This window comes from Perca fluviatilis, chromosome 10, assembly GCF_010015445.1.
Source record: "Perca fluviatilis chromosome 10, GENO_Pfluv_1.0, whole genome shotgun sequence".
In the NCBI taxonomy this organism is placed as follows: domain Eukaryota; kingdom Metazoa; phylum Chordata; class Actinopteri; order Perciformes; family Percidae; genus Perca; species Perca fluviatilis.
In genome coordinates this window covers 40,167,423-40,192,422 of record NC_053121.1, presented here as the reverse complement: position 1 = coordinate 40,192,422, position 25,000 = coordinate 40,167,423, and the positions used below count along the sequence as shown (strand labels likewise).

The window sequence follows — 25,000 nt, the reverse complement described above, 5'->3', positions numbered from 1 at the left end:
CTTCCCTCTCTGTTTGTAGTTTCTCTGACCCTTTCTTCCCTCTCTGTTTGTAGTTTCTCTGACCCTTTCTTCCCTCTCTGTTTGTAGTTTCTCTGACCCTTTCTTCCCTCTCTGTTTGTAGTTTCTCTGACCCTTTCTTCCCTCTCTGTTTGTAGTTTCTCTGACCCTTTCTTCCCTCTCTGTTTGTAGTTTCTCTGACCCTTTCTTCCCTCTCTGTTTTTTTTTTCCTTCTTCCCTCTCTGTTGTACCTTCTTCCTCTTTCTTTCCCTCTCTGTTTGTAGTTTCTCTGACCCTTTCTTCCCTCTCTGTTTGTAGTTTCTCTGACCCTTTCTTCCCGCTCTGTTACCTCTGTGTGAGGAACGTTCTTCAGCGTCTTTGCAGGCTTTGGGCAGCGTCGGCCAGCGAAGGCCTGCTTGTCCAGCAGCTGGCGCATGGCGATGTTGGCGAGCTGCTCCATCAGGCGGAAGGTGTCGTTGATGTTGATGAACATGGAGAAGAAGTGCTCGCTGTGACGCGTGCTCACACGCACGCTCTCCGGGAACACCAGCGTGGCGTTCTTCTCCAGACGGGTCACCTCGCTCCACTGCACCACCAGGGTCACTGTAACACACATATATAATGTATATAATATATATAATATCAGATATATAACACTGCACCACCAGGGTCACTGTAACACACATATATAATATATATAATATATATAATATCAGATATATAACACTGCACCACCAGGGTCACTGTAACACACATATATAATATATATAATATATATAATATCAGATATATAACACTGCACCATCAGGGTCACTGTAACACACATATATAATATATATAATATCAGATATATAACACTGCACCACCAGGGTCACTGTAACACACATATATAATATATATAATATCAGATATATAACACTGCACCACCAGGGTTACTGTAACACACATATATAATATATATAATATCAGATATATAACACTGCACCACCAGGGTTACTGTAACACACATATATAATATATATAATATATATAATATATAATATATATAATATATATAATATATATAATATCAGATATATAACACTGCACCACCAGGGTTACTGTAACACACATATATAATATATATAATATATATAATATCAGATATATAACACTGCACCACCAGGGTTACTGTAACACACATATATAATATATATAATATCAGATATATAACACTGCACCACCAGGGTCACTGTAACACACATATATAATATATATAATATATATAATATCAGATATATAACACTGCACCACCAGGGTTACTGTAATATATATAATATATATAATATCAGATATATAACACAAGAAGAAATAATTGCAAGAAAACATGTTGTTGACGAGTCTCAAAGCTTGAGTCGGGGGGCACACGGGAGACGTTTACCTTCTGGTCTTTCTGCCAGAACCTCTTAGGTTTAGACAACAACACGACTTAGTTTAGTTTAGGAAGAACAGATAGTGGTTTGGGTTAAAATTCAATTACATTTTATGTATAGTATGAAATGATAACAAGAGTCAGAGGCTGAAACCTCGAGTGGTGAGATACAACTTCCTTTAGACAGAAACCTCAGACACATCCGGGCTCCTAGTGGGCGCATCTGTCTTCCTGTTTTCATAAAGAACTGTATGCATCCTAAAGAACTGTATACATCCTAAAGAACGTATACATCTAATTAACTAAAGAACTGTATACATCCTAAAGACCTGTATACATCCTAAAAAACTGTATACATCCTAAGAACTGTATGCATCCTAAAGAACTGTATACATCCTAAAGAACTGTATACATCCTAAAGACCTATAACTACTAAAGAACTGTATACATCCTAAAGAACTGTATGCATCCTAAAGAACTGTATCATCTAAAGAACTGTATGCATCCTAAAGAACTGTATCCATCCTAAAGAACTGTATACATCCTAAAGAACTGTATGCATCCAAAGAACTGTATACATCCTAAAGAACCTGTATACATCCTAAAGACCTGTATACATCCTAAAGAACTGTATACATCCTAAAGAACTGTATACATCCTAAAGAACTGTATACATCCTAAAGAACTGTATGCATCCTAAAAAACTGTATACATCCAAAGAACTGTATGCATCCTAAAAACTGTATGCATCCTAAAGAACTGTATGCATCCTAAAGAACTGTATCCATCCTAAAGAACTGTATACATCCTAAAGAACTGTATGCATTCTAAAAACTGTATGCATTCTAAAGAACTGTATACATCCTAAATAACTGTATGCATCCTAAAACTGTATGCATCCTAAAGAACTGTATGCATCCTAAAAACTGTATACATCCTAAAGAACTGTATACATCCTAAAACTGTATACATCCTAAAGACCTGTATACATCCTAAAGAACTGTATGCATCCTAAAGAACTGTATGCATCCTAAAGAACTGTATACATCCTAAAGAACTGTATGCATCCTAAAGAACTGTATGCATCCTAAAGAACTGTATGCATCCTAAAGAACTGTATACATCCTAAAGAACTGTATACATCCTAAAGAACTGTATGCATCCTAAAGAACTGTATACATCCTAAAGAACTGTATACATCCTAAAGAACTGTATACATCCTAAAGAACTGTATACATCCTAAAGAACTGTATGCATCCTAAAGAACTGTATGCATCCTAAAGAACTGTATGCATCCTAAAGAACTGTATACAATTCAATTCAATTTTATTTATAGTATCAAATCATAACATAAGTTATCTCGGACACTTTACAGATAGAGTAGGTCTAGACCACACTCTATAATTTACAAACCCCAACAATTCCAACAATTCCAGTAATTCCCTCAACCAGTAATTCCCTCAAAGAACTAAATACATCCTAAAGAACTGTATACATCCTAAATAACTGTATGCATTCTAAAGAACTGTATGCATCCTAAAGAACTGTATGCATTCTAAATAACTGTATGCATTCTAAAGAACTGTATGCATCCTAAAGAACTGTATGCATCCTAAAGAACTGTATGCATCCTAAAGAACTGTATGCATCCTAAAGAACTGTATGCATTCTAAAGAACTGTTGCATCCTAAAGAACTGTATACATCCTAAAGAACTGTTGCATTCTAAATAACTGTATGCATCCTAAAGAACTGTATGCATCCTAAAGAACTGTATGCACCTAAAGAACTGTATGCATCCTAAAGAACTGTATGCATTCTAAGAACTGTATGCATCCTAAAGAACTGTATGCATCCTAAAGAACTGTATGCATCCTAAAGAACTGTATGCATCCTAAAGAACTGTATCCATCCTAAAGAACTGTATGCATCCTAAAGAACTGTATGCATCCTAAAGAACTGTATGCATCCTAAAGAACTGTATGCATCCTAAAGAACTGTATACATCCTAAAGAACTGTATGCATCCTAAAGAACTGTATGCATCCTAAAGAACTGTATACATTCTAAAGAACTGTATACATCCTAAAGAACTGTATGCATTCTAAAGAACTGTATGCATCCTAAAGAACTGTATACATTTTACCTTATGGTCCGTTGATGCACTTTATGGACCGCTGATGCCCTGAAATATTTGTCGCTTTGATTGTTTTTAAAGAACTGATTTTAATTCTTATCTTATTTATTCTATATTTAAACCATATCTTTTATTTAATCATAGGATAATGAATTACTGCCACTGCCATATTGCTGGTCCTGACAGCGAATTTCGTTCTCCGTGTGTCTAACATGCTGAATGACAATTAATATAAATTGGATTGTCGCTGCTGGTTGGGACACAGACACTGATACAGATATAGAAATATGATTCATAATAATTATAGACTATGGTTAACTGCTCCTCAGATCTCTGCAGGGTAAATCCAGACAGCTAGCTAGACTATCTCTCCAATCAGAGTGTTCTGTTGCACGACTAAAACTACTTTTAAACGTCCACATGTTCCACCAAAACCAGTTCCTTCCTGAGACTATTTAGCAGAGGCACCGTGGCTCCGTCCGGAGCTTAGCCCCGCCCACAATGATTGTGATTGGTTTAAAGAAATGCCAATAAACCAGAGCACGTTGTTCTCCTATCCAGGAATTCTACGTGGACTAGACAGACCTTCCTCTGCAGCACTTTAGAAGAGGGTCTAGCAAAGCGAGACTACAGTTACAGTCACAATAAAGATAGTGGAACTATGACTAGAAATAATAGTTGGAGCAGTTCAGGGTGTAGCGGTGCGATGCATGCCGTTGTGTGGCTTTGCGGGGTGTAGTAGGGCACGCAGGGCGCCGAGCAAGACCACTGCAGCTGCAACCATGATTTAGGGGCCACCATAATCCAAGGAAAACTGTGAGGTGATAAAACATATGGACTCTGGGGAGTAAGTTCCCAGAGCTAGGTCAGTAACAAACATTTCTGGAACATGGAAACACACAGATGGAGAGAGAGAGGAGAGAGGAGCTCAGTGGGTCAGAGGAAGTCCCCCGACAGTCTGAAACTAGAACAGCATAACTAAGAGCTGGTCCAAGGCAGACCTGAGCCAGTTTTATAAGGGTTGGTAGATGAATCTGACGACTATGAAGAGAAGCAGAGTAGAGAAGGGGGGCTGTGTCTGAAGCTATACACCCTCCCCCTAGTCTATACATAAATAGTATAGTCTATACATAAATACATCCATACCTAAATAAACAGACAGACAGCGCTGAAGACAAACTTCTCCCGTGTGCAAGGGAGGGAAACACAACTGACTTCCTGTTTTAACATGTTTTGCCCTTTCTGCTGTTTTCAGCTGCACTCAGAGACAAAATGGCTTCCATGTCAGAGGAGGATCTCTGCTGTTCGGTCTGTCATGAAGTCTTTAGAGATCCTGTTGTTCTGTCGTGTAGCCACAGCTTCTGTAGAGACTGTCTGAAGAGCTGGTGGACAGAGAAACCAACACAGGAGTGTCCAGTTTGTAAGAGAAGATCTTCAAAGCCAGAACCACCTGTTAGTCTGGTGTTAAAGAAGCTGTGTGAGTCCTTCTTACAGCAGAGAGATCAGAGAGCTTCAGAGGCTCTCTGCAGTCTGCACTCTGAGAAACTCAAACTCTTCTGTCTGGACCATCAGCAGCCAGTGTGTCTCGTCTGCAGAGATTCAGAGAAAACACTCCAACCACAGATTCAGACCCATCGATGAAGCTGCACGACAACACAAGAAGAAACTCCAGGAAACTCTGGAGCCCTTAAAGGAGAAGATAAAGGTTTTTGAACAAGTTAAAGTGAAGTTTGATCAAACAGCAGAACACCTGAAGGTCCAGGCCCGACGCACAGAGACCCAGATTAAGGATCAGTTTAAGAAGCTTCACCAGTTTCTAGAAGAGGAAGAGGAGGCCAGGATGGCTGCACTGAGGGAGGAAGAGGAGCAGAAGAGTCAGAGGATGAAGGAGAAGATGGAGGCTCTGAGCAGAGAGATAGCAGCTCTTTCAGACACAGTCAGAGCCACAGAGGAGCAGCTGAGAGCTGAAGACGTCTCATTCCTGATCAACTACAAGGCTGCAGTGGAAAGAGTCCAGCAGAGCCCCCTGCTGGAGGATCCACAGCTGCTCTCAGGAGCTCTGATAGACGAGGCCAAACACCTGGGCAACCTGAGCTTCAACATCTGGAACAAGATGAAGGACCTGGTCTCCTACACTCCTCTGGTTCTGGACCCAAACACTGCTGGTCCAGACCTCATCCTGTCTGAAGATCTGACCAGTGTGAGAGGAGGAGAGGAACAGCAGCTTCCTGATAATCCAGAGAGGTTTGATGATTACTTCTCTGTCCTGGGCTCTGAGGGCTTTAACTCAGGGACTCACAGCTGGGATGTCGAGGTTGGAGACAGTACAGTCTGGATACTGGGTGTGTTAGCAGAGTCTGTCCAGAGGAAGGGACTCATACGGTCTGGATTATGGAGAATATGTTTCTCTGAAGGTAAATACTCAACATTGTCTCCATCAGGTCCAGACACTGTTCTCCCGTTTGAGAAACAGCTCCAGAGGATCAGAGTGACTCTGGACTGGAACAGAGGAAATCTGTCGTTCTCTGATCCTGATACTAACACACACATACACACCTTCACACACACTTTCACTGAGAAGATGTTTCCATACTTTTACACTACAGATAAAGTCCCACTGAAGATATCACCACTGAAGGTCTGTGTGACTAAACAACAGGTCTGATAGAGTCTGTAGTTTTAGGGTGGTGATAATAATAGTAAACAATCCTTTTTTCAATACAAATAAAAAAACACACACACACATACAAAACACATACACACACAGACACACAGACATATACACACACACACATACACACACACACACACACACATATACACACACACACACACACACACACACACACACACACACACACACACACACACACACACACTGAGCTCTCTTAAAGGAGCAGCAGCACCATTTTACAACAAATGCCTTATCACGCTGATGTGACCGACCCGAACTCGACCATAATTTCTAAATATGTGTCTGAACCCGGCCCGAGCCCAACGGGTCGGGTATCAGCACTCTTGGTATCGGGCTCTATTATATAGCACTCTAGTTCCCATAGATAGGTATTATTTGGGCGCTCCGCCCAGGTAGATAAAATCCAAATTACATTTTCTTCTTCCAATCAGCATAGTGAAGTCTGTCGGTGGGATAAACTGAACTAATAAACCCTAAAAACTCCCCAAACATCATTAATCAGAGTCTGGTTGTTCCCTCTCTCTGCTCCATATCTTTATAATATCGTTATAACGGAGAGTAACTGGAGCTCAGCGCTAACCGAGCCTTCAGTTCTCCGTGCCTGGATCCATTCACTGTATTTATGGACTCGAGCCCCAATAACACCAGAGAGTTTATTAAACTGGCTGTAAAAGTTATGAACTACAACTCAGAGTTGTTTGAATAGATCTTAATGAGTGCAACAGGACACGTCTAGTACAGAACATCATGTTTAGGATCCCCAAAACATGGATTAAAACACTTCAAAACACAAACAATTATCTAACTTTAGATAGCTTTAGGGTCCTATTTTAACGATCTGAGCCCACGGCGTGGAGCGCATGGTGCAGGTGTGTTTAGGGCCTGGTGCAGGTGTGTTTAGGGCCTGGTGCAGGTGTGTTTAAGGTGTGTCCAAATCCACTTTTACTAGTTTGATGACAGAAAAAAGGGTCCGTGTGCCGGGCACATGGTTCTAAAGGGTTGTACTTAGTGTCTTCATTAATCAGGGGTGTGTTTTGGGCGTAACATGCAATCAACCAATCAGAGATCATCTCCCATTCCCTTTAAAAGCCAGGCGCGTTTGATCAACCAATCAGAGATCATCTCCCATTCCCTTTAAAAGCCAGGCACGTTTAATCAACCAATCAGAGATCATCTCCCATTCCCTTTAAAAGCCAGGCGCGTTTGGACCTTGGAGCATTGCTGTTATGATGGAGGATTTACATCCTAATATTTTTATTAGTAATCTTCTGCATGTGTGTGAGTGAGTGTGTGTGTGTGTGTGTGTGTGTGTGTGTGTGTGTGTGTGTGTGTGCGCGTGTGTGTGTGTGTGTGTGTAACAAGCATAGTGTGTGCGCGCTGTGTACGAGCCTAGGAGCATTTTACTAATGCTCTGTTAAAATAACAATGAAATTCTGCGTTATTGACTTTAGACCAGGTTTTTGTTGGTCAATGGTGCGATCACTTCCCGCTGCCTCAAGATAGCAATACTCCCAGAATGCACCTGAACACACCTCCCTGTAAGCACACCCAGAATGCACCTGAACACACCTCCCTGTAAGCACACCCAGAATGCACCTGAACACACCTCCCTGTAAGACCAGAATGCACCTGAACACACCTCCCTGTAAGACCAGAATGCACCTGAACACACCTCCCTGGGCCACAGATGGGAGCAGGTGTATTTGTTATTTAAACGACGTGGGCGCTGGACAGGAAACTGACAACTGGGTCGGTCTTAAACCAGCAGAGAGACTTGGGTCTGGCTTTAGGCTGCGCTGGGAGAAAGATAGGGACCTGAGTCTTATAAGATTTAACCAGTTAGGAGGAGACAGTGTTGAGATTTATTAATGTTCATGTTATGCAATAGTTTATAACACCAGAGATTATTCTCTCTGAGGTTTTAGAAAGACACGAGATATCAGAAGAGCTAGAGGAGAGAGACGAGGAGAGGGGGGTCTCTGGTTCGGTTTCCTCGAGACCACAGAGGGGGAGGGGGGGTCTTGTTCAGCTGTATTTGTCTGTTCTGTATGTTAAAAATATTTTAAAAAAGAAATATACCTTATCTATATGAAGTAAGGGATTTGTTGAGTAAGTCTGAATATTTGGTATTGTTCACTTGTAATGTCATACTGTGCAGAAATATAAAACTAATACATATCCTATCATTAAACTTCAGAATGATTATAATCATAGATAAAGCTTTCTAAATCAACTGATCTATTCTTTTTAAGTTACAGCATCTTAACATTTCTGGATCTTGTATATTTAAAATCTTTTGAGTTGTGAAGAATGGCCTTCCTGTCTGTCTTTATCTTTGACATCAATAAATGTGAGAGATGTGAAATAAAAGCAGTGTTGATCATTAAGAGTCAGCAGAACACACACTGAACACATTATCTACATATATTTATCTATATCTATATATATATATATATATATATATATCTATATATATATATTTATCTATATATCTCTCCATCATTAACATGTCGTGGTGCAGGGAGACTGTAGACCAACATCTGATCCACAAGCTACTCAATACACACTCATCATTCTGTTGGCTTTTTAGAAATGCTTAAAACATCGGCAGTAAAGCCAGTGATCAGCGTCCCCCCAGAACACATCGAAGAGACGAGACATAATACGTCTCACCCCCCCCAGCCCTGAGGACCTTACCTTCCTTCCCCAGCAGGAAGGAGTAGAAACACAGGTGGTTGATGGACAGGTAGAGCCAGCCCTGGCGCGGGACTCGTCCCTTCCAGAAGCTGCAGGAGTAATAGTTGACCAGCTTCTCTTCTTCTGGCATCCCGAACAGCCTCCGCATCTTCAGCTCCGCCTCCCGAAACTTCCCACAATCCTCCTCTGGCTCCTCGCCCTGCTGCAGACGCTTCTCCTCCGCGATGATGCCCTGCAGGGACAGGAAGTGACATCATCAGTTCAGTTCAAGTTTATTGTCATATGTATATTAGTACAAAGTACCACAGCAATGAAATACAAAGTGCCTTAGCACTCTCTCAGCACCAGTCAATAATAACAATTTAAAAACATAATAGCATTAAAAACATTATAGAATATCCAACACAATATACATAAGAGACTAAGTTCAGCCACAGCCCTCCTTCCTGCTGCGCTATCGTTCAATAACCTGATTACCTGGGGGTACAAACTATCCCTAAAACGTGTTGTGAGCGTTGGGATGCTCTGCAAGCGTCTCCCTGATGGGAGGAGGGAGAAGAGAGTCTGCAGGATGACTAGAATCCTGCAGCACCATACCATATCATCACGATACCATATCATCACCATACCATATCATCACCATACCATATCATCACCATACCATATCATCGATACCATAGATACCATATCTACTATCATCACACCATATATCACTACCATATCATAACCATATATCAATACATATAATACCATATCATCACCATACCATATCATCACCATACCATCACCATACCATATCATCACGATACCATATCATCACCATACCATCACCATACCATACATCACCATACCATATCATCACCATACCATATCTCCCAATACCATATCATCAACGATACCATATTATCACCATATCATATCATCACCATACCATCACCATATCATATCATCCATACCATACCATCATACCATCATCACCATACCATATCATCACGATACCATATCATCACCATACCATATCATCACCATACCATATCATCCGATACCATATCATACATATCATCACCATACCATATCATCACCATACCATATCATCACCATACCATATCATCACCATACCATATCATCACCATACCATATCATCACCATACCATATCATCACCATATCATCACCATATCATCACCATACCATATCATCACCATACCATCACCATACCATATCATCACGATACCATATCATCACCATACCATATCATCACCATACCATATCATCACCATACCATCACCATACCATATCATCACCATACCATATCATCACCATACCATATCATCACCATACCATATCATCACCATACCATATCATCACCATACCATCACCAACCATACCATCACCATACCATATCATCAATACCATACCATCACCACACCATATCATCCCATACCATTCATCACAATACCATATCATCACCATACCATATCATCACCATACCATATCATCACGATATGATATCATCACCATACCATATCATCACCATACCATATCATCCATACCATATCATCACCATATGATATCATCACGATACGATATCATCACCATACCATATCATCACCATATCATATCATCACCATCCCATATCATCACGATACCATATCATCACCATACCATATCATCACTATACCATATCATCACCATCCCATATCATCACAATACCATATCATCACGATATATATCATCACGATACCGTATCATCACGATACCATATCATCACGATACCATATCATCACGATACGATATCATCACCATACCATATCATCACCATACCATACCATCACGATACCATACCATCACGATACCATATCATCACCATACCATATCATCACCATACCATCACCATACCATACCATCACCATACCATATCATCACCATATCATATCATCACCATACCATATCATCACCGTACCATCACCATACCATATCATCACCATACCATATCATCACCATACCATACCATCACCATACCATACCATCACCATACCATATCATCACCATATCATATCATCACCATATCATACCATCACCATACCATATCATCACCATATCATATCATCACCATATCATATCATCACCATACCATATCATCACCATACCATATCATCACCATACCATATCACCATACCATCATCACCATACCATATCATCACCATATCATATCATCACCATACCATCACCTATCATCACCATTCCATATCATACCATAATATCATCCCTAACCATATAATCACCACATATCATCACCATACCATCACCATACCATATCATCACCATATCATCACCATACCATATCATCACCATATCATATCATCACCATACCATCACCATACCATATCATCACCATACCATATCATCACCATATCATCACCATACCATATCATCACCATACCATATCATCACCATACCATATCATCACCATACCATATCATCACCATATCATATCATCACCATACCATATCATCACCATACCATATCATCACCATACCATATCATCACCACCATATCATATCATCACCATACCATATCATCACCATATCTACCATACCATCATCACATACCATATCATCACCATACCATATCATCATCATACCATATCATCACCATACCATATCATCACCATACCATATCATCACCATACCATATCATCACCATATCATCACCATATCATATCATCACCATACCAAATCATCACCATACCATATCATCACCATATCATCACAATACCATATCATCACGATACCATATCATCACTATACCATATCATCATCATCACGATACCATATCATCACCATACCATATCATCACCATACCATATCATCACCATACCATATCATCACCATACCATATCATCACCATACCATATCATCACCATACCATATCATCACCATACCATATCATCACGATACCATATCATCACCATACCATATCATCACCATACCATATCATCACCATACCATATCATCACGATACCATATCATCACCATACCATATCATCACCATACCATATCATCACCATACCATATCATCACGATATGATATCATCACGATACCATATCATCACGATATGATATCATCACGATACTTATGTCATGATACGATATTATTGCCATTTTAACCATATTGCAATATCCTGCGATATATTGCAATTTATTACCTTTTTTCCAACTTCAAATTTTTCCCAAATTTCAAATGATGTCCCCAAAAGGAAACTTTATCAACATCTGTTTAATCCAAAAAGAAACATTTCTCTGTTTGTTCATCTCACTTCAATGTTATTGCTGCAAAATCAGATAGTCAAGCAGACAGACTGACCAACACATATATAATAATAGATCCATACTTGGCGTCTGTGTATTGATATACAGTATTACCACAGAAAATACTGCGATACTATGCTGTATCGATCCCCCCCCCCCTACCTTCTTAGTACTGCGTTTCCAGTAAATGTGTTGGAGCGATTCAAGTGGAACCCCAGACATTTACTAGGGGTGGTACGGTTCATGAAAAAACACCCGAACCGCTCGGTTCGCCAGTCTCGGTTCGCTAGTCTCGGTTCGCTAGTCTCGGTTCGCTACTCGGTTCGTCTCGTTTGCGTCTCCGGTTCTTCGTCTCGGTTGCTAGTCTCGGTTCGTCTCGGTTCGCTAGTCTCGGTTGCTGCCGTCTCCGGTTCGCTAGTCTCGGTTAATCGGTTCGCTAGTCTCGGTTCGCTAGTCTCGGTTGCCTCCCGGTTCGCTAGTCTCGGTTCGCTAGTCTCGGTTCGCTAGTCTCGGTTCGAGCTTGTTGTACCCGCCGGTTCGTCAGCACACTGTTAATGGTCACTAACCTCTTGCTGCCGTAAGCGTCCACTTTATACTACCGATGTTAAAACACTAACTGGAAATGACGAAGGATGAAGTGTAACAAACGCCATGGCAGCTGATTGGACGATTGCGTCACATGGGTCTGGCTGGTCCCTAATTTCAAAGCCAGACTGTCATGGCGGCTCGTTCAGAGTACGATCTCATATTGTACTAAAATAGTTCACCGAAACGTGTTTCTGAAAACATTTTAAGCGAGAAATAGGCCGTGCAGTTGCTGAATCTGTCTTCATTTCAGATCGACAAAGGTCAGTTTAAAAGATTTTACTCAGATTTTGAGAGACACCGAGCCGACCGCTCCTCAAGTGGCGTGGGGCGCCGCTGCCGCTGCAGGTCACGTGACATCACCTGCAGAAATGTCCAGTGGGAGAGAGGCTGCACAGAGCTGGAGGATGCGCCAGCGTCCTCCAGTTTATAGTCTGGTGTGTGGGAACATTTTGGATTTCACGTTACCTATGATGAAATAAAACAATATAGAACTGCCACTGTGTGCACGTTTTGTGCAACATGCATTCAATATGCTAATTTTGGCTTTTTATCATATGCTGAAGTATATTCTAGAGTGTTAAAGAAAAAATAAGAAACCATACTGAACCGAAAACCGTGACCCTAAAACCGTGATACGAACCGAACCGTGGGTTTTGTGAACCGTACCACCCCTAACATTTATTGGCTATAACTCTGCAGGAACAGGAAGTGACATCACACGCTGACAGCATGCGTAGATAACCCCCAGTGTTTCCTCCATGTTGATTTGGTAGTGGCGGCTCGCCAAGGCAACAAGTAGAACTATTCAGAGGTTATTGGACCGGTCCAGTTTAACAACCAGTAGAACTATTCAGAGGTTATTGGACCGGTCCAGTTTAACAACCAGTAGAACTATTCAGAGGTTATTGGACCGGTCCAGTTTAACAACCAGAACTATTCAGAGGTTATTGGACCCTAAGGGAACCACTGGTACCACTAGGATCTAGTATACTCTCAAGTCCAGCTCTGTCTCCACAGCGCTGTGGAGTAATGTCTGGCTGCACCACAGATGCATTATGGGATAGGAGACTAAACTCTCTGGGTTGTTTGCATTTCTCTAAACCAATCACAGTGGTCCTGGGCGGCGCCGAGCTCTGGACCCAGTGACGGTGGCTCTGATAAATAGTCTCAGGAAGGAACTGGTTCTGGTTCTGGTGGAACATTTACACCCCGCTAAAGATAACTCCTCATCCAACATTACATGAAGTTAACTGTTCCAGTAACGTGAGGTATTTACAGTGCCTTGCGAAAGTATTCGGCCCCTTGAACTTTTCGACCTTTTGCCACATTTCAGGCCTCAAACATAAAGATATAAAACTGTAAGTTTTTGTGAAGAATCAACAACAAGTGGGACACAATCATGAAGTGGAACGAAATTTATTGGATATTTCAAACCTTTTAAACAAATAAAAACTGAAATATTGGGCGTGCAAAATTATTCAGCCCCCTTAAGTTAATACTTTGTAGCGCCACCTTTTGCTGCGATTACAGCTGTAAGTCGCTTGGGGTATGTCTCTATCAGTTTTGCACATCGAGACTGACATTTTTGCCCATTCCTCCTTGCAAAACAGCTCGAGCTCAGTGAGGTTGGATGGAGAGCGTGTGTGGAACAGCAGTTTTCAGTTCTTTCCACAGATTCTCGATTGGATTCAGGTCTGGACTTTGACTTGGCCATTCTAACACCTGGATATGTTTATTTGTGAACCATTCCATTGTAGATTTTGCTTTATGTTTTGGATCATTGTCTTGTTGGAAGACAAATCTCCGCCCAGTCTCAGGTCTTTTGCAGACTCCATCAGGTTTTCTTCCAGAATGGTCCTGTATTTGGCTCCATCCATCTTCCCATCAATTTTAACCATCTTCCCTGTCCCTGCTGAAGAAAAGCAGGCCCAAACCATGATGCTGCCACCACCATGTTTGACAGTGGGGATGGTGTGTTCAGGGTGATGAGCTGTGTTGCTTTTTACGCCAAACATAACGTTTTGCATTGTTGCCAAAAAGTTCGGATTTTGGTTTCATCTGACCACAGCACCTTCTTCCACATGTTTGGTGTGTCTCCCAGGTGGCTTTTGGCAAACTTTAAACGACACTTTTTATGGATATCTTTAAGAAATGGCTTTCTTCTTGCCACTCTTCCATAAAGGCCAGATTTGTGCAGTATACGACTGATTGTTGTCCTATGGACAGAGTCTCCCACCTCAGCTGTAGATCTCTGCAGTTCGTCCAGAGTGATCATGGGCCTCTTGGCTGCATCTCTGATCAGTCTTCTCATTGTATGAGCTGAAAGTTTAGAGGGACGTCCGGGTCTTCGTAGATTTGTAGTGGTCTGATACTCCTTCCATTTCAATATTATCGCTTCCACAGTGCTCCTTGGGATGTTTAAAGCTTGGGGAAATCTTTTTGTTTCCAAATCCGGCTTTAAACTTCCCCACAACAGTATCTCGGACCTGCCTGGTGTGTTCCTTGTTCTTCATGATGCTCTCTGCGCTTTACACGGACCTCTGAGACTATCACAGAGCAGGTGCATTTATACGGAGACTTGATTACACACAGCTGGATTCTATTTATCATCATTAGTCATTTAGGTCAACATTGGATCATTCAGAGATCCTCACTGAACTTCTGGAGAGTTTGCTGCACTGAAAGTAAAGGGGCTGAATAATTTTGCACGCCCACTTTTTCAGTTTTTATTTGTTAAAAAGTTTGAAATAGCCAATGAATTTCGTTCCACTTCATAATTGGGACCCACTTGTTGTTGATTCTTCACAAAAAATTACAGTTTTATATCTTTATGTTTGAGGCCTGAAATGTGGCAAAAGGTCGAAACGTTCAAGGGGGGGGCCAATACTTTCGCAAAGGCACTGTAGATCAGCTGATACAAGGTCAAACCTGATTGGCTCTTACCAGCATATCTCCGTTTGGACTTCATCCACCAATCAGTCCCAGCCTTTGTGTCTCTGTGTGTGTGTGTGTGTGTGTGTGTGTGTGTGTGTGTGTGTGTGTCTGTGTGTGTGTGTGTGTGCGTGTGTGTGTCTGTGCGTGTGTGTGTGTGTGTTAGAGAGGAGATGACCTACAAATATTCTTTATAAATCTTTACAATCATTCCCTGAAAGAACCAACATGGCTGCCTTGTTGCTCCGTCCACATCTTCTTCACAACTTGATATTGTCAACGTTGCTCAGAGGTTCTGTAACGTTGCTCAGAGGTTCTGAAACGTTGCTCAGAGGTTCTGAAACGTTGCTCAGAGGTTCTGTAACGTTGCTCAGAGGTTCTGTAACGTTGCTCAGAGGTTCTGAAACGTTGCTCAGAGGTTCTGTAACGTTGCTCAGAGGTTCTGTAACGTTGCTCAGAGGTTCTGTAACGTTGCTCAGAGGTTCTGTAACGTTGCTCAGAGGTTCTGTAACGTTGCTCAGAGGTTCTGAAACGTTGCTCAAAGGTTCTGTAACGTTGCTCAGAGGTTCTGTAACGTTGCTCAGAGGTTCTGTAACGTTCCATGTTAACTAGTTAACTGGACTAATGACCTACTGACGGGATGACACACAGGAAGAGAGAAACAGGAAGAGAGAAACAGGAAGAGAGAAACAGGAAGTGACATACCAAGATCTTCCCTTTGACGAAGGTGGTGACGTCTTCGTCGTTGTCGAAGATGGCGACGGTCTGCAGCAGGTTGGCCTCCAGCCAATCCCAGTGCTCCGTGATCTCCTTCCTGGACGAGCCGCACGCCACGGTCCAGAACATCTGGGAGTCAGCCGTCTGCAGCAGGATCCTGTAGGGGGCCACCCGGGCACTGGAGTCCAGGACCACGTCCAGGGTCCCCACCAGGAGACCTGCAGACACACAGACAGGTTACACACAGACAGGTTACAGAGAGACAGGTTACAGACAGACATCTGTAGGGGCCACCCGCCTGGAGTCCAGGACCACTCCAGGGTCCCCACCAGGAGACCTGCAGACACACACACAGGTTACACACAGACAGGTTACAGAGAGACAGGTTACACACAGACAGGATCTGTGGGGCCACCCGGCACTGGAGTCCAGGACCACGTCCAGGGTCCCCACCAGGAGACCTGCAGACAACAGACAGGTTAACACATTACGGGTCCCCACCAGGAGACCTGCAGACACACACACAGGTTACACACAGACAGGTTACAGAGAGCAGGTTCACACAGACAGGTTACAGACAGACAGGTACAGACACAGACAGGTTACAGACACAGGGGTCCCCACCAGAACCTGCAGACACACACACAGGTTACACACACTTACAGAGACAGGTTACAGACAGACAGGTTACAGAGAGACAGACAGGGTCCCCACCAGGAGACCTGCAGACACACACACAGGTTACACACAGACAGGTTACAGAGAGACAGACAGGGTCCCCACCAGGAGACCTGCAGACACACACACAGGTTACACACAGACAGGTTACAGAGAGACAGACAGGGTCCCCACCAGGAGACCTGCAGACACACACACAGGTTACACACAGACAGGTTACAGAGAGACAGACAGGGTCACCACTAGGAGACCTGCAGACACACACACAGGTTACACACAGACAGGTTACAGAGAGACAGACAGGGTCACCACTAGGAGACCTGCAGACACACACACAGGTTACACACAGACAGGTTACAGAGAGACAGACAGGGTCCCCACCAGGAGACCTGCAGACACACAGACAGGTTACACACAGACAGGTTACAGACAGACAGGTTACAGACAGACAGACAGGTTACAGACAGACAGACAGGGTCCCCACCAGGAGACCTGCAGACACACACACAGGTTACAGACAGACAGGTTACAGACAGACAGACAGGGTCCCCACCAGGACACCTGCAGACACACACACAGGTTACAGACAGACAGGTTACAGAGAGACAGACAGGGTCCCCACTAGGAGACCTGCAGACACACAGACAGGTTACAGAGAGACAGACAGGGTCCCCACCAGGAGACCTGCAGAGACAGACAGGTTACAGAGAGACAGACAGGTTACAGAGACACACACAGGTTACAGACAGACAGGTTACAGAGAGACAGACAGGGTCCCCACCAGGAGACCTGCAGAGACAGACAGGTTACAGAGAGACAGGTTACAGAGAGACAAACAGGTTACAGACAGACAGGTTATAGAGAGACAGACAGGCTACAGAGACACACACAGGTTACAGACAGACAGGTTACAGAGAGACAGACAGGGTCCCCACCAGGAGACCTGCAGAGACAGACAGGTTACAGAGAGACAGGTTACAGAGAGACAAACAGGTTACAGACAGACAGGTTATAGAGAGACAGACAGGCTACAGAGAGACAGCCAGAGAGACTCAGCTTCTCTAAGGGCCAGACTGGAAGATAAGACTCCCATCCAGAGACGGACATGTCGTCGGGCCTTTATAAAACAGTGTTACTCTCCCCCGGTCAGTAACTCACCGGAGAAACCCCGGTCAGTAACTCACCGGAGAACCCCCGGCAGCCAGCCCTTCACCCCGGAGTAACTCACCGGAGACCCCCGGTCAGTAACTCACCGGAGAAACCCCCCGGTCAGTAACTCACCGGAGAAACCCCCCGGTCAGTAACTCACCGGAGAGACCCCCGGTCAGTAACTCACCGGAGAAACCCCCCGCGGCCGTGGCCTCTCCTCCTCTGCAGGATGAAGAACGGGTTAGCCCGCTCGGACACCCACAGCGGCCCGGCCAGCAGCACCTCCTCCGGGTGGATCCACATCCCTGCCCGCTCCCTGCTCACCCTCCGCGGGGGAAACTCCGGGAGAAACGAGCCCTTACAGCGGGAGATTGGAGCCCTTACTGCGGGAGAAACGAGCCCTTACAGCGGGAGATAGGGGACCGCTATTACCGGGAGAGAGAGGACCGTTATTACCGGGCGGCTCCGTCTAATTCAGACAAAAACACCGAGCTGATGTTGTTGTTTTCACTCAGTCAGTCTGCTGACTAAACACCACTTCCGGGTCCGGCGCAGCAGGACACGCCCTCTGCGTCATGACGTCATAGACAGAGCTTTCTCGTTCTGGCTTAGAAGCTGAAGCTAGCTTCTGTCTACAGTTTTTCACCGGACAAAAAGTTGTGAATATAAATGAGTGTGTGGGGGTGGGGTGTGTGTGTGTGTTGTTGTGTGTGTGTTGTTGTCTGTCTGTGTGTCTGTCTGTCTGTGCGTCTGTCTTCCTGTTCCCTCAGAATAATGTAATAAAGTACTATAACTATAATCTATGTATTTCTCAGTACTGTAACCTGAACTATATTGTCTGTTGCTAAGCTACTGAACTATATTGTATGTTGCTAAGCTACTGAACTATATTGTATGTTGCTAAGCTACTGAACTATATTGTCTGTTGCTAAGCTACTGAACCCAGCTGAGTGGATCAATAACGTGACACATGTTAAAGGCATAATGACACTTTAATGACACGTTAATGACACGTTAATGACACGTTAATGACACGTTAATGAGGCAGTAGGAGACACAGTGAACTGAAAGCATCCCTCAGGTCACCTCAGAGTTAATATTCATCAGGTTATAGATTGTATAATGCTGTTTATATATTCACCGAGCTGATTATTACAGGCGCTGAGTAATTCAGAAGCTGTTTAATACACGTTAAAGGAGCAGTCCGTCACTTCAGGAGACACTCTAAGAGCCACCAGACAGGTTAGCATCCATTAGCGGAGGGAAGAGGGGGCGGGAACGGAAGAGGGAAAAAAAAAAAGGAAGGAGGAGGAGAAAAAGGAGGAGGGGAGGAGCGAGAAAGTGGGAGGAGGAGAAAAAAAGTTGGGGGAGGAGGGAAGAGGTGGGAGGAAGAAGAAAAAGGATGGAAGAAGCAAGAAACAGTTAGCAGCAGCTAGAATCTGTTAGCAGCAGCTAGAATCTGTTAGCAGCAGCTAGCATCTGTTAGCAGCGGCTAGAATCTGTTAGCAGCAGCTAGCATCTGTTAGCAGCGGCTAGAATCTGTTAGCAGCAGCTAGCATCTGTTTCCTGGAACACAGGAACCTTTAAGCACACACACACACACACACACACAGACAAAGACACACACACAGAGACACACAGATACACACACACAGACACACAGAGAGACACACACACACACACACACACACACACACACACACACACACACACACACAAAGACACACACACAGAGACACACAGATACACACACACACACACACAGAGAGACACACAGAGACACACACACACACACACACACACACACACACAAGATAGAGACACAGACACACACAGACACACACAGACACACACAGTAAATAAAGTAATCTGTTAGGATCTGACAATGTAAATAAAGTTAATTTAAATTCAATTCAATTTTATTTATAGTATCAATTCATAACAGGAGTTATCTCACTCTACAGATAGAGTAGGTCTAGACCACACTCTATAATTAAAAGATAGAGTAGGTCTAGACCACTCTCTATAATTAAAAGATAGAGTAGATCTAGACCACACTCTGTAATTAACAGATAGAGTAGGTCTAGACCACACTCTGTAATTAACAGATAGTGTAGGTCTAGACCACTCTCTGTAATTAAAAGATAGAGTAGGTCTAGACCCCACTCCATAATTAAAAGATAGAGTAGGTCTAGACCACACTCTATAATTAACAGAGCCCCAACAGTCCCAGTGCCCCCCCCCACCTTGTCTCCTTTCTTCACCGTCCTCGTGGTCAATTTCCCGATGGCTTTCTTCGCGGCGTCGCCAAGACAACGCTGGGAGACGGGGGAAGATCATTACAGATGTAGGTCAAGGTCAAGGTCAAGGTCAAGGTCAAGGAGTCTTTATTACCCCCGAGGGGCAATTCGTTTTGCAGCAAATAAAGTGCAACATAAACAACACATAAGCCATACAGACAACAGACACTATCGATGGAGAACACAAGTAAATACATACTACACACAAGTCCACATCTCACATTGAATTATTAACAAAACCTATAGCAGCAGGAACAACAGAGTTTCTGTGTCTGTTTGTCCTGCATTTAGGCAGACTGTTCAGGGGGGGGGGGCTCATATCAGCCAGGACCGACCGGGCCTTCTTCAGGGTCCTTGTCTCGTATGGAGATTTTAAGTCAGTCAGAGAGTTCAGGGAACTGTTTCCACACACTTTAGTAATGTATTGCAGCCTGTTTTTGTTTTTAAGAATGAGGGACCCAAACCAGCTCACAAAGGCAAAGGAAAGAACAGTTTCAATAAAACAACAATAAAACATCCTCATAAAGGTCTTATCGACATTAAAATCGCGAAGTTTACGATAAAAAAACATACGCTGGTGTGCTTTTTTACAGACAGCGTCAACCTGAGGCTCGAGGGTGAGTTTGTCGTCTATTATAATACCGAGGTATTTGTATTGCTTCACCACTTCGATAGCTTGATCGTTAATAAGGGTCGGAGAGAGGGGGGGGGTTCTTCCTAAAGTCGAGCAGCATTTCTTTAGTTTTTGCCGCGTTGATGTTCACAAAGACGACTTGCACCACGCTGTAAAATCATTTAAAGTAGCGCCATGCTCGGGGTCGTTGTGAGTCAGCAGTGACACTATTACCGAGTCGTCAGCGAACTTAATGACGTGACGCCTGGCGTGCTGGCTTTGGCGTGCTGGCTTTGGCGTGCTGGCTTTGGCGTGCTGGCTTTGGCGTGCTGGCTTTGGCGTGCTGGCTTTGGCGTGCTGGCTTTGGCGTGCATTTGTATATAAAATAAATAAGATCGCGGAGAGGACGCAGCCCTGGGGGGAACCAGTGGAGGAAAAGAGAACATCGGATAAGATGCTATTCACTCTCACGCGTTGTGACCTGTCAGTTAAAAAGTCCATCAGCCAACAAATAAGACTATGATCAATATTAAAAGTATTCTTTAAGATCCCTGCCAAAATATGTGGTTGAATGCAATTAAAGGCTGAAGAAAAATCAATAAAAAGCAGCCGCACAAAGGTCTTTGCACCCTCGAGATGGGTAGAGATCAAGTTAAAAGAGAAGATGCTGCATCTTCCACTCCCCGTTTTGGTCTGTAGGGGAATTGAAGCGGTCTAGTAGGTCCTGTTCAGAGTTCAATACTTCATCTTTCACGATCTTCTCCAACGTCTTCATAACGAGGGACGAGACTGCCACAGGCCTAAAGTCATTAAAAGACTCTGGAGTCTTATTTTTAGGCACCGGAACAATAATTGAGTCTTTCCAAAGGTTAGGAACGGTGTGGAGATGTAAGGACATTTTGAAAATAAAACAAAAAATGTCTGCCAGCTGTTGAGCACAGTTCTTCAGTATACGGCCTCCAATGCCGTCAGGGCCAGGACTTTTCCTTTCCTTCAGACCTCTGAAGAGTGTCAGGACCTTGTTTCTGTCAACCGGGACATTGCTCTGCCCAGGGGCAACGTTATGAAAGACTGACAACTCCTCACTAAAGTCATCAATATTAAAACGATTATAAAAAGTGTTCAGTTCATTTGAGAGGGCAAGGTCTGACATGCCATTGAGGGACATCGGACCTTTCTTAGACTGCATCCCCATCATGGCTTTCACACCCTCCCATGCAGGATGTGAGTTGCTTGTGCTCAACATCTTCTCAACTTTGTCCTTATAGTGAAGTTTTGCAAGCTTAAGTTCCTTTTTAGCTTGTTTTTGAAATACTCTATATTGAGTCATGTTACCTTGGTTGTAGCTAATATTTCGTTGATTTATTATGCTTTTAACAGATTTGGAGACCCAAGGTTTATTATTTGGATATATGGAAATGAGTTTTCTAGGAATGACTAACTCCTCACAGAAGGTGATGTATCCAATCCACCTTTATTTATAAAGCACTTTAAAAACAACACTGTTGACCAAAGTGCTGAACACAGTCTATGAATAAACAATAACATACAACAGAGGCACAACACAATATTAATAAAACAATAAAAATAAATACAGCAATACAAAACTCAAAGTCAACCCTCAAACTGAGTTAAAAGCCAAAGATGTATGCAGAAACAGTCTCTGTAAGATCATCAATGTCTTTACATTCATTTTTAAATAGATCCCAATCAGTACAGCAGTAGCATTCCTGTAGACACTGGGTTGAGTCCTCTGGCAGTAATCAGATTACTGCTGTCTGTAATCAGATTACTGCTGTCTGTAATCAGATTACTGCTGTCTGTAGTCAGATTACTGCTGTCTGTAATCAGATTACTGCTGTCTGTAATCAGATTACTGCTGTCTGTAATCAGATTACTGCTGTCTGTAGTCAGATTACTGCTGTCTGTACTCAGATTACTGCTGTCTGTAATCAGTTTACTGCTGTCTGTAATCAGATTACTGCTGTCTGTACTCAGATTACAGCTGTCTGTAATCAGATTACTGCTGTCTGTACTCAGATTACTGCTGTCTGTAATCAGATTACTGCTGTCTGTAATCAGATTACTGCTGTCTGTAATCAGATTACTGCTGTCTGTAATCAGATTACTGCTGTCTGTACTCAGATTACTGCTGTCTGTAATCAGATTACTGCTGTCTGATTACTGCTGTCTGTACTCAGATTACTGCTGTCTGTAATCAGATTACTGCTGTCTGTAATCAGATTACTGCTGTCTGTAATCAGATTACTGCTGTCTGTACTCAGATTACTGCTGTCTGTACTCAGATTACTGCTGTCTGATTACTGCTGTCTGTAATCATATTACTGCTGTCTGTAATCAGATTACTACTGCTGTTAGCCTGTTAGCAGCCTGTATGTAACTTCGACCCTTTCTTTCCTCTCTGTTTGTAGTTTCTCTGACCCGTTCTTCCCTCTCTGTTTGTAGTTTCTCTGACTCGTTCTTCCCTCTCTGTTTGTAGTTTCTCTGACCCGTTCTTCCCTCTCTGTTTGTAGTTTCTCTGACCCGTTCTTCCCTCTCTGTTTGTAGTTTCTCTGACCCGTTCTTCCCTCTCTGTTTGTAGTTTCTCTGACTCGTTCTTCCCTCTCTGTTTGTAGTTTCTCCGACCCGTTCTTTCCTCTCTGTTTGTAGTTTCTCTGACTCGTTCTTCCCTCTCTGTTTGTAGTTTCTCTGACTCGTTCTTCCCTCTCTGTTTGTAGTTTCTCCGACCCGTTCTTTCCTCTCTGTTTGTAGTTTCTCTGACCCTTTCTTCCCTCTCTGTTTGTAGTTTCTCTGACCCTTTCTTCCCTCTCTGTTTGTAGTTTCTCCGACCCGTTCTTCCCTCTCTGTTTGTAGTTTCTCTGACCCTTTCTTCCCTCTCTGTTTGTAGTTTCTCCGACCCGTTCTTCCCTCTCTGTTTGTAGTTTCTCTGACCCGTGCTTCCCTCTCTGTTTGTAGTTTCTCTGACCCTTTCTTCCCTCTCTGTTTGTAGTTTCTCTGACCCTATCTTCCCTCTGTGTTTGTAGTTTCTCTGACCCTTTCTTCCCTCTCTGTTTGTAGTTTCTCTGACCCTTTCTTCCCTCTCTGTTTGTAGTTTCTCTGACCCTTTCTTCCCTCTCTGTTTGTAGTTTCTCTGACTCGTTCTTCCCTCTCTGTTTGTAGTTTCTCTGACCCTTTCTCTCTGTTTGTAGTTTCTCTGACCCTTTCTTCCCTCTCTGTTTGTAGTTTCTCTGACCCTTTCTTCCCTCTCTGTTTGTAGTTTCTCTGACCCTTTCTTCCCTCTCTGTTTGTAGTTTCTCTGACCCTTTCTTCCCTCTCTGTTTGTAGTTTCTCTGACCCCTTCTTCCCTCTCTGTTTGTAGTTTCTCTGACCCTTTCTTCCCTCTCTGTTTGTAGTTTCTCTGACCCTTTCTTCCCTCTCTGTTTGTAGTTTCTCTGACCCTTTCTCTCTGTTTGTAGTTTCTCTGACCCTTTCTTCCCTCTCTGTTTGTAGTTTCTCTGACCCTTTCTTCCCTCTCTGTTTGTAGTTTCTCTGACCCTTTCTTCCCTCTCTGTTTGTAGTTTCTCTGACCCTTTCTTCCCTCTCTGTTTGTAGTTTCTCTGACCCTTTCTTCCCTCTCTGTTTGTAGTTTCTCTGATCCTTTCTTCCCTCTCTGTTTGTAGTTTCTCTGACCCTTTCTTCCCTCTCTGTTTGTAGTTTCTCTGACCCTTTCTTCCCTCTCTGTTTGTAGTTTCTCTGACCCTTTCTTCCCTCTCTGTTTGT

At 43.2% G+C, this 25,000-nt stretch overlaps 2 protein-coding genes across 2 annotated transcripts in view; one reads left to right on the top strand and one right to left on the bottom strand.

The window, feature by feature from the left end:
- The window catches only part of LOC120566594 (TBC1 domain family member 9B), a 45,639-nt gene extending 26,755 nt beyond the window's left edge, over nt 1–18,884 (bottom strand). Inside the window, exons 1-7 of the mRNA XM_039813112.1 lie at nt 18,495–18,884; nt 18,083–18,101; nt 17,080–17,110; nt 16,879–16,989; nt 16,469–16,698; nt 8,936–9,167; nt 361–600 (exon numbers count right to left, since the gene is read on the bottom strand). Coding sequence (XP_039669046.1) covers nt 361–600; nt 8,936–9,167; nt 16,469–16,698; nt 16,879–16,989; nt 17,080–17,110; nt 18,083–18,101; nt 18,495–18,610 — 979 coding nt within the window. The 5' untranslated portion in view covers nt 18,611–18,884. The remainder of the gene's footprint in view (nt 1–360; nt 601–8,935; nt 9,168–16,468; nt 16,699–16,878; nt 16,990–17,079; nt 17,111–18,082; nt 18,102–18,494) is intronic.
- Nucleotides 4,754–19,924, top strand: LOC120566836 (nuclear factor 7, ovary-like). Its single transcript, XM_039813494.1, is given in 3 exon segments — nt 4,754–5,148; nt 5,150–6,212; nt 19,896–19,924. Coding segments are annotated over 2 exon segments (1,392 nt in total). The 5' UTR covers nt 4,754–4,815; the 3' UTR covers nt 6,209–6,212; nt 19,896–19,924.
- The last annotated feature ends 5,076 nt before the right edge of the window (nt 19,925–25,000 follow it).